We start from the raw sequence: 15,735 nt of genomic DNA, 5'->3' as shown, positions 1-15,735 counted from the left end.
CCAAGTATTGCTGGGGAACGGAGCCTCTACCTCGTTTTGGTGCGACAGTTGGTTGCCAGACGGAGGATCAGTGCAGTACAGATCTCCAATTCTTTTCTCTATTGTCAAGCTGAGTGGCATCATGGTGGCTGCCGCCCTCCGTGACAATTCCTGGATTGAAGATGTTAGGGGCGGCCTGTCTGTCCAAGCATTGGGGGAATACCTTGCGCTCTAGGACATGGTCGCCGGGATTTCTCTTGACCCAGGAAGTACTGACTTCTCGATGCGATCTGCCTACTCTATCATTTCGGTCGGCAGAACATCCTGCCCGCTCGGCAAGATTATTTGGAAATCTCGCACGCCAGCAAGATGCAAGTTCTTCACGTTCCTTTCTGTCCGCAATGCCTGTTTAACAGCCAATAACCTGCAGAGTCGAGGTTGGAAGCTTGCACCAATTTGTCACCTTTGCTCTGAGGATGGAGAGTCCTGCCAGCACTTCTTCTAGGCTTGCCCCTTCTCGCAGCAGGTTTGGGTGCAGGTCCAGGCTCGATTGAGCCTCTCCTGCTCGCCGCCGTCCTCGGATTTTGCCAGTTGGTGGCTTGCTGCCCAACAGTCTGTTGCGAAGATCGACTGCAAGACGTTCGACACCGGGGTCATCCTCGTTACATGGTTGATTTGGAAAGAGTGTAACGCACGGGTTTTCGAGGGAGCAGCCTCGTCGGTCACACAACTGTGTGCAATCATGTGTGATGAATGGGAAACATGGAAATCAGCAGGGCTAGTTAGCTCGTTGAGTGTTGCCGCAGTGCCAGCTTTAGGGAGATTATAGCCTTTGTATCTTGCTTAATGTTGTAAAGGTGTTGCTCTGATGCACTGCATTTGTGCCCCCTCCGGGGGGAGGGGGGTTGTACAGTTTTTCCCCTTTTTCCTTAATATACATCGGTCGGCATTCTTCGCCGTCCTGGCAAAAAAAAAAAAGAATTGATTCGATGCTGTTATCCAGGGGGGACATTTTGGATTCTTAAGAACTCGTGTTTGAAAGCAAGTTGATGGTGTTTCTAGACAAGGAGATAATGATGAGCTCATTTTTTTGTTCTTTGTTGCATCTTCATTCAAAGTGAACAAAGGAAAGCTCAAAACTCCTTTCTGAGAGCCCAATTCATCAGACCTTTCTTTTGTGGCATGGATTAATGCGTGCTGTTTTTTGCAGCATAGCTAATGTTAGATCTGTTTCATTTGGCCTGTAAGTTAGTTTGGTATTACTTCGGAGAAACTCTTCAATTCAGTTTCTGATATTGGTGGTTCATCAAAGAGGAAGTCTTTGATACAGTTCTTGTTGTGAATCAATCTGCCTGAAACCAATTGAAATGTTGGGGCAGGAAGTAAAGCTTCAGGAAGATACAGTTAATCTTAGTTTTGCTCCATAATACTTTATCGATCAATTGACTTGAAAACGAGAAGGGTAAAGGACAGCCAATCTTGTTTTGAACTCAGGTGTTAGAATTCAGACCACTGGATTTTAAATCTTGCAGGTGAGGTCAAATTTAGCATTTGTGGTGGCATTGTGCCATAAGTTGTATTTTTTTTAAAAAAAATCCTGCAAATGCCTGAATGCTGCAAAATTGCTCCTGAGCAAGCATTAACAACTCGGGCAATTGCTAGTCTCAGCGGTAAGATGTTTTGGAGAAATTTGCAAAATATACAATCCAGCTAAGCAATGAAACATCAGGCCACACAAAATTGAGGATAAACTTTAACTATACAAATACATAAGCTGATGAATTTCTGGTGAACTGTAACTATACAAACACATAAGTTGATGAATTATACAAAACATAAGTTGATAAATTTCTGGTGTTTCTTTTCCTCAAATGCGTTATATAGTATAGTAGACTAGTAGTACAGAAGAATAGCATATATGAAGCCCCTCCATACTTCAGATAAGAGGCCACCATATGATGATATGCTTGGATTGTTCAGGTCCCAGTAGCTCAACAATGATAACAATTGAGATCACCTTGTAGAGAATTAATTCGGCCCAGTAACTCAACAATTATAACAATTGCGATCACCTTGTAGAGATTTGAGCAGCAGCATACTTTGAGTTTGCAGCTGCCAACAGCGCAGCGCCGATCCCTGATCCGTCTTTCGTGTGCTCGATGGCGATACGATTCGATCGCTCGGGTCCCAGTAGCTCAGCCACAGCCTCCTTCATGTACCTCCTGTACTGAGGGTACTTCTCATATAGACCACCGTCCATCGCGACCACTGTTCTTCGTCCGAAAATGTGCCCTCTGGAGTCATTCTCCATCTTCTCAAGGATCCCTACGATTCCTGCCCCGGCCAACCGGCCTCCTCTCCTGATGATGCAGTCGGAGACTTCTACAGTGACTCTCCGTGCCAGCAGAGAAGCTTGGGACACCTGTGGATGTGAATTTTGGGGGTAAATTTTGCATGTTTGGATGTGCTAGCTAGATGCCCTTTGTGATGTGACTGAAACATGAGGAGTAAGTATCTTACGCCGATGACATCACTCAAGATGGACTCAACTTCTCCAAGATTGTCAGAGGTGTCTTGTTGCATAGCGCATAGATGTGGTGTCCTGTAATTTGGAGTTTTTCACCTTAGCATAATACTTTAATTTAATTGTGATGCTAGAGCATGAGAACTGACCTTAGAACAAATGGTTCAGCAAGTTTCTTGGGGAAGGAATGACCAAAGAGATCAGATACTTCAGCCATCTTGACCAGCACCCTACGGACAATTTCACCTAGATACATCCCGGAAATCGTCTTCTCGAATATCTGCGCATATTGCAATTTGCAAGCACACCAGGATATCAAGATTATGTTTTCAAGAGCAAGAAGAAATATATCCCTCAGAGTCAAGACTGGCTAAATAATCTTGCTTAAATTTTCTACTATGTTTCCTCCTTTCCCTGAGACTCTGTCGTTCTTCTATATAAGTAAACTATGTTTTACTTTTGTCAGTATATAGTATGCACAGTAGGACCTTCCTCTGCTTATCTTAGAAAATAAAAATTGAAAGCATTTTTTTTCACCTGTTCACCAGGATTTATGCTCTCATCATCCATTTCTCTGTCAAATTCAGTCAATGGAAGTCCATCTGAGAAAGCTCCCCACTCAGTGTTAATAATCTGCAGTACAGAGACTTCCATCAAGAAAAATTCCTTAACTTCGTAACACTTTCCATTTGCAATAACTTAATAGAGAATTTGTCTATGTTATGGCATACCGTGTTTCCTGTTTCAAGCTTAAGGTGTTGCAATTTTGGAATAGCTTCAGTTCGTTGAATGTAGCATGCATTGGTGCCAGTGCCCAAAATCACCGCGACCATTACGTCATCGTCCCAATAACGTGCTCCAGCTAAGGTTCCCACAGTATCATTTACCTGTTAAGTGGAATTCCAATAGTTTGGTTATAAATGTATTGTGAAGAGGATATCTTTCCACGAACATTTCTAGCCCATAACCATGGTATTCTCATAGGCTTTTTGCTTACCAAGGCAGAGACACGCATATCAAGGCCTTGCCTCTCCATTGCAGCATTCAGACAAGCAACAACATCTTTCCCAGCCTGTCCAAAACAAAGATTTAACTGACAAAGAAACTAACTTGCTAATTCATAAACCATCATCTGGAAAGTGAGTAAAAGTAGTGTTCTTTGTTCTAGAAGGGATTTTTCACTGTTGTAACTTGTAACTCTTGGCATCAGAAATTCTACAAATGAATCAGTTTTTTTTTCTCGTGAATTCTAGAACGGATGAGTTTCAGACCAATATGGAAAATGTCATATACAGGATATCCTACTAGGATAAAAACGGGACAAGATAAGAATTTGTAGTGCCATACATCATGAATCAAAGAATCATGGAAACTATACATAAAAAATGCATTATGAAATAAAGTCTTACAGTTCCAGAGACAGCAAAACCTTTTGTCCACTTGATCAGAATGCCAGAATCAATAGAAGTCTGATTCACCGGAAAGGAGAATGTGAAGCCTAACTCTCTCTTTCTCCCTTGTGGCAAATGAAACTTATCACCCTCCGTTGCTACAAATCTCGACAGGCCACTCGCGATGAAATCAAACAAATCCTGCTTTGACACAACAATGTTGTCAGGCATTCAGATATACATGTCCCTGCAGCTATTCTGATGAATGCATCACATTTCACAGACTACATAATAGAGTAAGCTCAGAAGAACACAGCTTGTGAAAAATTAACAAACCTCGGTTATACCATGCATGATTTCTCTTGGGATCGAGACTTGCTCAAACTCGGTATCTATAATGCGCTTATCTTTTCCTCCCAATTGTACCCTCAGCACTCTAAAGTTGGTGCCTCCAAGGTCCAGAGCATAAAACAGTCCTGTTTCATTCCTTCAGCACAACAATCATGAAACACAAAATTAACCAGATAAATAATTAACCAAGATTAATTTCCTGAGCTCAAGTTGCAAAGATATACTAGCTGATCAATCTCCACTCTAAACACAATACAAAAAAGAAAAAATAATCAGAAATTCACAAGCCCACTGTGTTGCAGTTCAGAAGTTCAGTTCACACAAAGATCCAGCTGAACAATTAAAATACCACATGATCCACTAACAAAGTAACAATAACTTTATGAACTGCTGATGCATTAACATTGCCTGCAGTAGCTGACGATGTATTAGCAACACCAGCTAGCTAATCTGTAATTAGAGCTAGTTAAGTGTATGTTTAACTGTTTAAGTAGGTTGGTTACCCAGTGGGGAGTGAGTAGACGTGGCTGGGGATCATCTTGAGCTCGCCGGCGCCGTCGTCGGCCAGCCCGGCGCGCATCCCGGAGGCCATGGCGTCCGCCACGCGCCGCAGCACGGGGAGCGGGGCGGCGCACCGCAGCCTCAGGTCGGCAAGGATGGGCGCGATCGCGGACGTCGGGGCCACCGCGGAGCAGCGGACGGCGGCAGCGCCGGAGCCGCCGCCGCGGCTCCTCCCCCGCCTCTGCTGCTGCACGACGGCGATCGCCGCCGGGATCGGCGACGCGATGGCGGCGGCGGCGGACATGCCGAGGAGAAGCTGAAGCTGAGCTGATCGTTGGTAGGGGGAGGAGTGATCGATGGATGTGTCAAGTGGTGGAATCGAATAAAGGTGGCAAGAAATGCTCCTCACTACACGTACTAAAAATAATTCTTACCAACTTTTTATTAACAAAAATCTTTAACTGGAAGTTATAAAAAGTCGAGATTCAACCAGATTCAACGACACTGTGACACACCAGTGTTTATAAAAAGTTTGTAAAAAAATTTAATACGCTCAGTGTTTCGTACTCCCTCTGTTTCAGATTATAAGGCGTTTTAACTTTGGTAAAAGTCAAATTGTTTTAAGTTTAACTAAGTTTATAGGAAAATATAGTAATATTTATAATACTAAATTAGTTTCATCAAATTAATAATTGAATATATATTCATAACAAATTTATTTTGGGTTAAAATTGTTACTACTTTTTTCTATAAACTTAGTTAAATTTAAAACAGTTTGACTTTGAGTTTGACCAAAGTCAAAACGACTTATAACCTGAAACGGATGGAGTAATATATATTCCAACTTCCATTCTCAAATAATTGGTATTAAATGGTTAGATTCGGAGAGGGGAACTTTATGTTTATGTGCCTTTTTAAATATTTATTATATTTTTTTGAAATTAAAACAAGTGATTAAAAGTGAAATATGAATAGTGGGTGTGGGTATATTCTCTCCCTCCAGCCACCAGACATCCTTGCAGGTACTAAATCAACGTGACGGTGTGCAATTTATATTTTCATGCTAATAATCCATACAGAATTACGGAGTATGAATCCGTACTGATAATTATGTTAATTTTCTCTGAAATAATATTTTGAGATTCCACGCACACTCTTAATCTCTTCTTCGAGGAACATAACTAATTAAATTACCTTGCAACCGGTTGAAACTTGAAATCAGGGGTTTCAATTTCTCTTGTAATTATCCAACATGCCAATTAAGCTTTCAGATCTCATCTCACATTGCGAGCTTGTGGATGCACGCACTGAAACGACCAACTGTAAAAGTTGTGGATACCACAATCCATGTGGACATGCATGTGATTCACACATGAGATGGACAGCTTAGCAGGGAAACCACTTGTCCATCTCCCTTACAAATCAAACCCATTTTTCCAGACATACAGCTGTCTAAATCATGGTTAGACTTGAAAAAAAATCATTAATATCAAGCCTTCAACAAACCACTTTTAGCAAAGTGAACTTAGCTTAACTAGCTTAACTAATTAGTTTTTTTTTAGTGAAACCAATCCATCCGATTTTAAATCCTAGACTTGCACTCGTGCTCATATTTACTGTTTATGCATGTGAATGTGAGTTTATAGGGGTGAGTATGCACCCGTCGTGAGCATCTGCATTTGCAAGGTACCGGGGACCATAGGAGTGGAGACCCCTCCCCGAGAGTAAAGATCTGACCAGAGGGTTTGCAGTGAGGTACGGACAAACTGTAATCAGAGAAGGTTCACCAGGCCCGACCACCTCGCGTAGAGAGGGACACATGAATTTATATAGGTTCAAGTCATCCAGAGGTGTAATACCCTACTCCTGTGTGTCGATGTTCGTTGTCACGTCTACGTGGACACATGAATTTATATTGAGAAGGCAATATGAACTGTGAGAACAATCAGGCCCAAAACCAACTCGTATGGGCCGAAACTGATGTGAGGAGAACACGTGTGTGCTCCTCTTTTATCTCCTTGGGCCTTTTTGCTGCTCTCGAGCACGAGTCGTGAATTTTTTTCAATTTTAATTTTTTTAAAAAAAATATTTAGAGAAATAATCTATCATCGTAAAAATTTACAAAAATAGACCCTGCCGCTCTAGTGGAGGGCGGCAAGCTGACATGGCAGACGACGGCTCGACGGCGCCGTGTGCGCATTTTGCGCTTTGGTCCTTGCCGCCCTTACAGAGAGCGGCAAGGGGCGAAATGCAATTTGCCCAGCTGGAAAGAAGCATTTGGCTGGTTTTTTTTGCATATAGGTCCCTTGCCTCCCTCCTAGAGGACGGCAAGAGACCTAGATGAAAAAAAAACCAAGTCAAATGCTTCTTTCCAGCTCTGTTGATAATAGCCCTTCTCGGGCTGGTTTTTTGCGTGGAGGCCCCTTGCCGCCCTGGCAGTGGGCGGCAAGGGTATTAATGTAAAAAATTCAACTTTTTCAATCGGCCGTCACCGACCGTCGAGCCGCTGTCAGGGACAAGTCCGGCGAGGTTGTTGCGATTCCAGATAAGAGATGATGCTGTCGTGCGCTTGCGCACCCATCTCGACATGGTGTGATTTACTAGAATGTTACACCCTCTGTGCCTCTGGGTGCTTAACCCAGCCACCGGGGTTACCGTCGCATTGCCCAAGAACCACTCAGATGAAATTGCTGCTGGGAGAGGGATGATGATGTACCATGGCAAAGTCGAGTCTCATGCTTTTGGGGAAATCTCTTCCACTGGAGTGTACAAGGCGCTCCGCATCATCAGATTTTACCAAAGGCAGCTGTGTGAGGTAATTGCCGTTGATGGCAACAACCAAGACATGTGGCGGAAAATGCAGGGGCCCCCAGCAACCATCTGTTGCAGTAAACAGATGAGATGCGTGGTCGTCGATGGGGTGGTGTATTTCATGATGGAATTTTACACGACTTATTTTGAAATAGTGGTGCTCCCTGTTGAACCAGGCAGCATAGCTTCATTCAACCTCGAGACAGAGAAATGGATGACAGTACAAGGTCCAGAAGTGGTGCACAGGCATGTTCAGGATGGTGACAGCACTTACTCGGAACTTAACTTGCAGTTATCGTTGGCTGATTCAGGTGGCTGCTTAGTTACAGTTCACAATATTCCTCCTATCCGCATGGACCTGTGGTTTTTGACAGATTCTGAGACTGGTATGTGGGTTAAAAAGTTCAGCTTGCCATCTCAGTTTATTATTGTAACTGTGCATCCTTTGCTGGTATTAGATGATGGCAGAGTCTATACTAGGAGTGTAAATAAGGAATTTAGAAGTGAGGATCCAGGAACTGGCACTTGTGCTACTGTGTTTGAGGCTAGCCGTTCAAGTTACAAACACTTTGGTATTTATACAGGAAATCTATTGAGTTCATAGAGTCGTCGCTACTGATTAGGTGAGTACCACCTTACTGTACTTGCTTCTGTTTGCTCAATCTTGCACATGCTGGGAAATTAGTGCAACTTTTGTATGATGTATGCATCAATCCAAAGTTACTTGCATGCTTTCAGAGTACATTATATTAGTATACTATACTGCTTTGTACTTTTAAATTTTCCATGGTCATGCTAATACCATGTTAAGTACGCTGTATGATACTAGTATGATATATGTTAAGAAGTTCAGTTAGTGAGTTATTGTATAGTCTTCTGTGTTTTTTTTAGAGCGTTGTTACGGTACAGCGGTCGGTACCGGTACCGCCAGGTACCAAAATCCTAGCCGTTGGATCTGGCCCGATCCAACGGCTGGTAGAGTTTGGTACCGGGCGGTACCAATTCTGTCTCTGTGCAGTACCACGCGGAGAACTGAGATGGAAGGGCAAAAACGTAACTTCGCGTGCAATAACCGGATCGGGAGGGATGGACGGGCAGCTCGAACCCTAGAAGGGCTGGGATTCTCGATCGATCGACGCCGCTGCCGCCTCCTGGATCGACGCCGCCGCCTCCGGGAAGGACGACATCGACGCCGCCGCTGGGAACGACGAGTTCGCTGCTGCCGTCGCCTGCTTCAACATCGCCACCGCTACCGCCACGGGGAAGGACGACATCGACGCCGCTGCCGCCGGAAAGGACGACATCGACGCCTCCGCCACCAGGAACGACGAGTTCGCTACCGCCGCGGCTTGCTTCAACGCCGCTGCCGCTGGGAAGGACGAGTTCGATGCCGCCGCAGCGGCCTGCTTCAACGCATGCCAGAATCCGCCGCTCGCCGCCACTTGATTGCTTCAAGGCATGGCCAGCGCCACTCTCTTCCGATCCTACCCATGCCGGAACGAACGGCAGATGCGTACTGGTACCGAGCGGTACAATTTGCTGGACCATAAAAAATCTCTTTTTTTTTAAAATGGTGATTTAGTACACATTTTGAGCATAAACTAGCAATATCCAGTGCATATTGTGTAGTACTACAGAGATTGTTCCTTTGCAAGGAATAAATAATGAAAATTAGATTTGGCCACGGACCAGCACTCTTTGTCATTGGGTTCACGCTGTCTGATTTGCAAAAACCTTGTTAATTATTTTTACAAGCAGAACGAGTAGTAGATTTCTGAATCGTCATACAAGAATGGCACCTCTAATGGATGTGTTAGATGCAAGATACAATACTTTGCTCTAGAATAGTTTTTTTTCTTATGATAAGAGTTAAGACTATCATGTATCTGGAGTTTATTGCACTATGATTGCAGTAATTTTGATGATTTTGTTCATCTTTGTAACTTTCTTGTTCACTCATTTCACCTTGTAGGTCACCTGAGGTTGATGGGGGATAACAGATTCCTGATGAATTGGATGCTCTTGGCCGTGACATTTTGGATTCTTAAGAAGAAATCATATTTGAAAAAAAAGTTGATGGCATTTCTGCCAGGGGGATAATGATGAGCTCTTTTTTTTTGCATGTCTCTGTTGAAAAAAAAGTTTTTAAATAATTTAAATGGTCAAACATGTTTAAAAAAGTCAACGGCGTCAAATATTTAGGGATAGAGTGAGTACGAGGGAAGCTTCGAATTCATCTATTGAAAACTGAGGCTTACGTACTGATTGAATGGTCGTTCACATTAGTCGGTATGACAGACAGTAGTCGTGTTCAACGGAAAATCACTCTCATGACGATTGGAATGAGTTGTTGAGACCCTTTTCTTGTATGACATGGATTTATGTGGGCCGCTTTTTGTAACGCAATCGCTCTATGAACATTTTGTTCTTGGCTCAGGCTTCCTTTCTATAGCAGATTCCCTGAACTCTTTTTAAGAAATGGCAGGAGGTTCTGCTTAATCAAATTAGCAGGCAAAGATGTTTTTGTACATGCCATTCTTACCAGGAGCTTGACTCTCTTCAAGCTCTGTCTAATGCTGTACTGGGTGATAATTGTTATTTAAAAAATCCTTCTATTTCGCCTCTTGCAGGTGGATACATTTACTGACCATCGAAATGTTAAGGTCTGTTTTGATTCAGTTTTCTGATGCATCAGAAGTGGACAACTGGTAAGATATTAAGATGTGATTAATTGCTCATACGAACAGAAAGTTCTATATACTGAAAGAAAGTTCCTGCAAAAAATCCGTGCTTGTAAGTTCACTATAAATGAAAGAAACCAAGTCGGTTAATTTCTTCTGTCAGAGGAATCCATCTACGAAAACGAAACTTACGTTGACGAGCATTAATTTCATCCTACTATTTGCATAAAGTCGTTGCATCAGGTAAAACTCGAGACAGGAGCACACGATCCCTCAAACTCGAGCTAACGGCATATGCTTAACTCCAGAATTGTTGATATGATTACAGAACATATCGCAATAACGCGATCGATCAGAGATTCAGAGACATGACGAAGACACAGCAAATATCAGCTACACCATTTTTTTTGTTACATTTTCGAGGGACATCAGCTACACCTTGATGACACCAAACCGAAACATCATCAGAGCAGTAGAGATCCTAAGTGCCCAGCTTTGTGGTAGCACCTCGTACAATGCCCTGCCAACCTACAAGACAGAAGCAGAAACCAAAATAAATATATGTCAAGCTGAACTCATATGGTCAAGATAAATAGTGCCAACCAGGGCCACAGGCATGTGACATGTCCCAGACCAAGAAAGCCCCATGCCCGTGTTTCCAGGATCAAGAACTCCCACCACAACATTAAAACATTTCCATTCATTACTTAAGTTCTATAGTTTATTCTCAAGTTAAAACCTTTCAGATGTATGACATCACAAGATAAAACAGTGGTCTTTTTAGTTCCCTAATAATGACATAAAGCATAATTGGCATTCCAAGTGTTTATCATACTGCCAACTGAACTTTTTTTCCCTAATAGCTATCTGGGAGACTAACCTTTTTCTCCCCTAGTATCATGCAGTTGAGAAAACAATCGACAAATTTAAGCTAGAGACTCAATTATCAGCATGGACTCATGCTACTAATCTCCATTTATGCAATTCGGTGAAGCGATTTGCAACTTTCAATATTTCTTGGCCACTAAAAACGAGATTAAATGATAGAACAATCCATTTTTATATAAACAGAGTATATGAAAATTTTGATATAACTTATGTTTTTTCTATTTTCATATGCAAAATTATTTTCCGTTTTAAAAATATTGTGATAAAGACTCAAAAGACCTTCCAATTATTTTTTTTATCAACACATTGATAAAATATATGTTTGTTTAAATTAATAACAAACCCTCCTTAGGCGACAACTTTAGCAAGAATTGCCACTTGCCAGCAGTACATAACTACAATACATCTCAATGAGCAGATGATTAAGTGTTTCATTAATCATTGGATTCTTCTCATTTCTGCTATAATTATCATTTATCAAAGTATATAGGCCCATTTGCTAATTGCAGTTGGAGAAACATCTTATTTTCTTGACCTATGGAAGTTTTTAACATCATAAAGAATGATGGATATTTCAATGGAACTGGTCATTTTTCTTGAAATAAATGACAAAATAAAGATGCTGAAACTAAACATGATAAAAACACACAAATATAACCAAATTACGGCATGAATATCAATAATGTGATGATGTGAAACCAAACTTTACCTTGTCACACACTCTGTGGACATAATAAACTTCCAGTGAACACACTTGCTCCAGTGTAGATACTAATCTGAATTATATCCGAGGAAGTGTCAGTTACTGGATCATAAATCTGCACAACCCCTTTTGATCCCATCTGCATCGAGAGTACTATCTTTCCCTCATCCGTCACAAGCAAAGGTTGCACTTTCAGATAATCTCCAATCCCATGAAAAACAGCATCAACATTAATCCTATGATCTTTGGACCATGTACCCTTTTCAGAATCAGTTAGAAACCATAGATCCACGGTATAAAATTGATCATTCCAGTGCGATGTACACAAAGTGCCTTTAAGTCCAGATAACATAAGCTGATTGGCAAGGTCATGATAGCTGAGCGTGCCATTGGATTCCTCGAGAATTCTGTTCAACGGCCCTTGGAGGGCCACACTCCACTTCTCCGTCGCAAAGTCAAAGGAAGGCATGCAGCCCCTCTCGAGGAAGGAGGGATCAGAGAAACAGTAATCCAAGATGAAGTAAGCAGCGCCTTTGAACACAACTCCATTGGTGCAGTTCCAACCAAGGTAGCCTGGCGGGTTCGCCGTCTCCCTCCACTCTCCATCCGTGTCGCCGATGGTGATAACCTCGGATAGGTGACGAGAGTTATCAATATTCAGTAAAATCCGGACTAATTTGCACTCCCCCGTGGAAGCTGTCTGACCAAATGCAAACCAGGCCGCAATCGTTGAGGGGTCTGCGCCGCCGCAGCGATGGCTAGGTAAAATTGAAATGGATCCAGTGGTAGGGTTGAGCACGCGGACGCTGTGGTCCTCGCCGGCGACGAGGACACGGTCGGCGGAGCTCCCGCTCACCACCCTGCCTTTCCCCACGCGGAGGATCTGCTTGACAAGGTTGCCGGAGAGGTCGACGAGGTCGACGCAGAGCCTGGGGAAGCCCTGCACGCCGACGGCGAGGAGCGGGGCAGGGTGGCGGGCGGCGTGCGCGGCGACGAAGTGCGGGTCGGTGGTGAAGGCGAGCCACGAGCGGCAGACGGCGCGGAGGCGGCAGATCGGCCCGGCAGGGAGGCGCAGCAGGACGTCGAGCAGCAGCTCCGGCGGCAGGACGCCGTCCACGGCTCCGAGCCCCCACCCCGCCGCCGCCGCCGCCGACTCCATCGCCGGAGGTAGGAGACCTCAAATCAAAAAAAAACGGATGAGATTTCAACCCATCTTCTCTGCTCAGGGGATTTACCTGAAGCGGAGCTAGCGCGGTGGCCGGTGGTGCGGCCGGAGTCCGGCACGTCGGCGGCGGCGGCTCTCGCCGGAGACTCGGATGAGTCGGGGACTCGGGATGTGTCTCTGCTTTTGCTGGGTCTTATCTCATTCTGAAAAATAACCGTGGGACCCTTAAAAAAATAAAAAATAACCGTAGGGCCCTTAAAAAAAGAAAAAAAATAACTGTGGGACCCCTAAAAGAATAAAATAACCATGGGACCCTTAAAAAAGGAGAAATAACCGTGGGACCCCTGAAAAAGAGAGGAAAACGTGGGCTGGGGCCGGATGTAGTCACAAGACCACAGTCGCAATTGCGTCGGTTTGATATATACACTCTGAATTTTCTTGGTTTAACGAAAGCCTCAGTTTGAACGATCAAGTTGAGAATTTGGTACGAAACAAAGGCAGCAGCTGCAAACCAAATTTTTGCAGTTGCAAAATGTTAAGACTCTGCTGAAAAATACAAAAGAAAAAGGGAGAAAACATTTCAGGATTTCAGGAATTCGCAACTAGAAATATCCACCCCATTGACCTTTGTTTGATCTGAAGGTGTATTGCGCACAATGCAAAGTGATGGGTTCAAGAATGTCAAAACATAAGCTGGTGTAACTGATTATGATCTGCCAGACAGCATCTTCAGTTAGCAATGGTGAAAGAAAAAAGGAACAAAATTCTGAACAGATACAGTGGTTCAAATTGTCTGGTGATTCAGAGGCCTACTGCATGTTACCTCTGCAGATAAATATGGTCCAAGAGACCAAGATCTTTGTGTGGCTGGAAGTCGATCTCAACACTAGCAACCAGAAATAGCCAATATCTCCCAGGACAGTTTGTGCTACATTTTTCTATGACTGAATAATCTTGTGCTACTCAAACATGCTTAAAAAAAATGAATTCAGACTAGCACTATACCATTGCAGATTTGCAGGTGCGTATATATAGTTGATGATACTACGTAAGTATTACATCTAGCTAGAATCAAAATGTAATGCATTTGCTGCACAGTGCCACTCCATGCAAGTTCAGAGGAATTTGTTTTTTAGAAGGATAGTTCAGAGGAATTAGGCAATCCAGGAGATCTGAATCCGGATGAGTTAACAGTTAACTCATGTACATACAAAAGGGAATACTACTGGATGATGCATCGGTTCAACGAGCAGACATTAATAGGGGGATTTTCTTAACTTGGTGCTAACCAGGTGAAAACCACATTCTTGATCTTAAAAGGGGTAACCACTTATTATTCCCAAACTGTTTCAATTCATTAAGCATAATGTCCTTTTTTATTGTCTTCTCAACTAAATGTTTCCCATGTTTCAGTCCTTCAAGTTCAGAATGGGTAAAATTCTTCAGTTCTTTCAAGAAAAGATTTCTTCAGAATTCAGGGGATGGCATTAGGCTGCGAATCCAGAGCATTTTGCAGTGTCAACGTCAGCAATAGCGCAACACTAAAAATCTCAGTTCGAAATTCGAAGCTATTCCAAATAACTTCCAAACTGAATAAAATTGCATCAAACTTTCAAACAGAAAAGGGGAAATTTCCACACGGCTGAGCCCTAGCCTGATCTCCCCGCGCGCGCCCGCGAAGCCGCCGCCTTTAAATAGCCTCCTATCCGTTGCTCACATCCCCATCCCCTCCTCGATTCGAATCGCCTCTCCTCTCTTCCCAACCAAACCCTCCTCCCAAACCCTAGAAATTCCTCTCCTCTCCTGCGGATCGATCCATGGCGGCGGCGGCTGGAGATGGGCTCCCGCCGGGGCTCAGGTTCGAGCCCAAGGACGACGAGCTCGTCGCCCGCTTCCTCCTCGCGCGCATCCAGGGTAAGCCCCTCCCTCTCCACGGCGTCATCCTCGACGCCGATCCCCTCTGCGCGCCGCCATGGAGGCTTCTTGCGGATCATGGCAGGGGCGATGACGCGTTCTTCTTCGCCGAGGCGCGGGCCAAGAACGGCAAGGGGAGCCGGCAGAAGCGCACGGTCGAGGGCGGAGGGTACTGGCAGGGGCAGAGGATGTGCGTCGATGGCGAGAGGCTGGTCGTCCCCGATGGTGGCGGCGGCGGCGGCGTGGAGATCGCGTGGCGCAAGTACGTCCTCAGCTACTTCGCGGATGGCGAGAAGGGGAGCTCGGGGTGGGTGATGCACGAGTACGCCATCACGTCGCCGGCTGACCTCGCCTCGTCGGCGATGCGGCTGTACCGCATCCGGTTCAGTGGCCACGGCAAGAAGCGCAAGAGGGAACCGGATTCTCAGAGCGCCCACGACGAACACGGTCGAGCGCGCTGCGCCCCACAGATCGCCATGCCCGAGACTGCTCTGCTCGAGGACAGCGCGCCGCCGCCACAGCCCGTCCATCCTCCTGCTGCGGTGGTGGACTGTGTCTGTGACGTCACCGATCAGGGCTCTTCCCTGGTGTTTCCTGATCAACCCGGGTCAATCTATGAGGATGAGTTGCAGAGCTTTGTGCCTGAGTTCGCCGCGCGCAATCTGTTCGTCTCTTTGCCAGAAGGAAGCCGTGACGTCGTGGCAGAGGCTGCTCTGATCGAGGACTTGGCGCTCTCGCCACAGCCTGTTCCTCCTCCTGCAGAGGTGGTGAACCAAGCTGATGACTCCGATGGCGCTGATCAGGGCTGCTCGAGTGTGTTTGCTGCT

General features: G+C 44.6%; 2 protein-coding genes and 1 long non-coding RNA gene across 3 annotated transcripts; 1 reads left to right on the top strand and 2 right to left on the bottom strand.

Moving 5' to 3' along the window:
* Positions 1-1,690: 1,690 nt before the first annotated feature.
* On the bottom strand, positions 1,691-5,166 carry LOC4342654 (hexokinase-4, chloroplastic-like). The gene is made up of 9 exons (NM_001422044.1): positions 4,749-5,166; positions 4,231-4,381; positions 3,913-4,095; positions 3,501-3,575; positions 3,235-3,390; positions 3,041-3,136; positions 2,653-2,783; positions 2,500-2,581; positions 1,691-2,401 (listed from the first exon to the last, which is right to left on the bottom strand). Exons 1-9 carry the CDS (start codon positions 5,048-5,050, stop codon positions 2,048-2,050), a joined length of 1,530 nt encoding a protein of 509 aa, NP_001408973.1. The 5' UTR covers positions 5,051-5,166; the 3' UTR covers positions 1,691-2,047.
* Positions 5,167-8,636: 3,470 nt separating this feature from the next.
* On the top strand, positions 8,637-10,673 carry LOC136357262 (uncharacterized). The gene is made up of 2 exons (XR_010742469.1): positions 8,637-9,086; positions 9,530-10,673. It is a non-coding gene; the product is annotated as an uncharacterized lncRNA (long non-coding RNA).
* Positions 10,512-13,160, bottom strand: LOC4342652 (putative F-box protein At1g50870). Its single transcript, XM_026027079.2, has 2 exons — positions 11,836-13,160; positions 10,512-10,766 (listed from the first exon to the last, which is right to left on the bottom strand). Exon 1 carries the CDS (start codon positions 12,986-12,988, stop codon positions 11,840-11,842), a length of 1,149 nt encoding a protein of 382 aa, XP_025882864.1. The 5' UTR covers positions 12,989-13,160; the 3' UTR covers positions 10,512-10,766; positions 11,836-11,839.
* Between the last annotated feature and the right edge of the window lie 2,575 nt (positions 13,161-15,735).

The sequence above is a fragment of the Oryza sativa genome, chromosome 7, assembly GCF_034140825.1.
Source record: "Oryza sativa Japonica Group chromosome 7, ASM3414082v1".
Taxonomy (NCBI): domain Eukaryota; kingdom Viridiplantae; phylum Streptophyta; class Magnoliopsida; order Poales; family Poaceae; genus Oryza; species Oryza sativa.
Note: the sequence above shows the minus strand (reverse complement) of the source record. Positions and strands in the feature narration are given on the sequence as shown.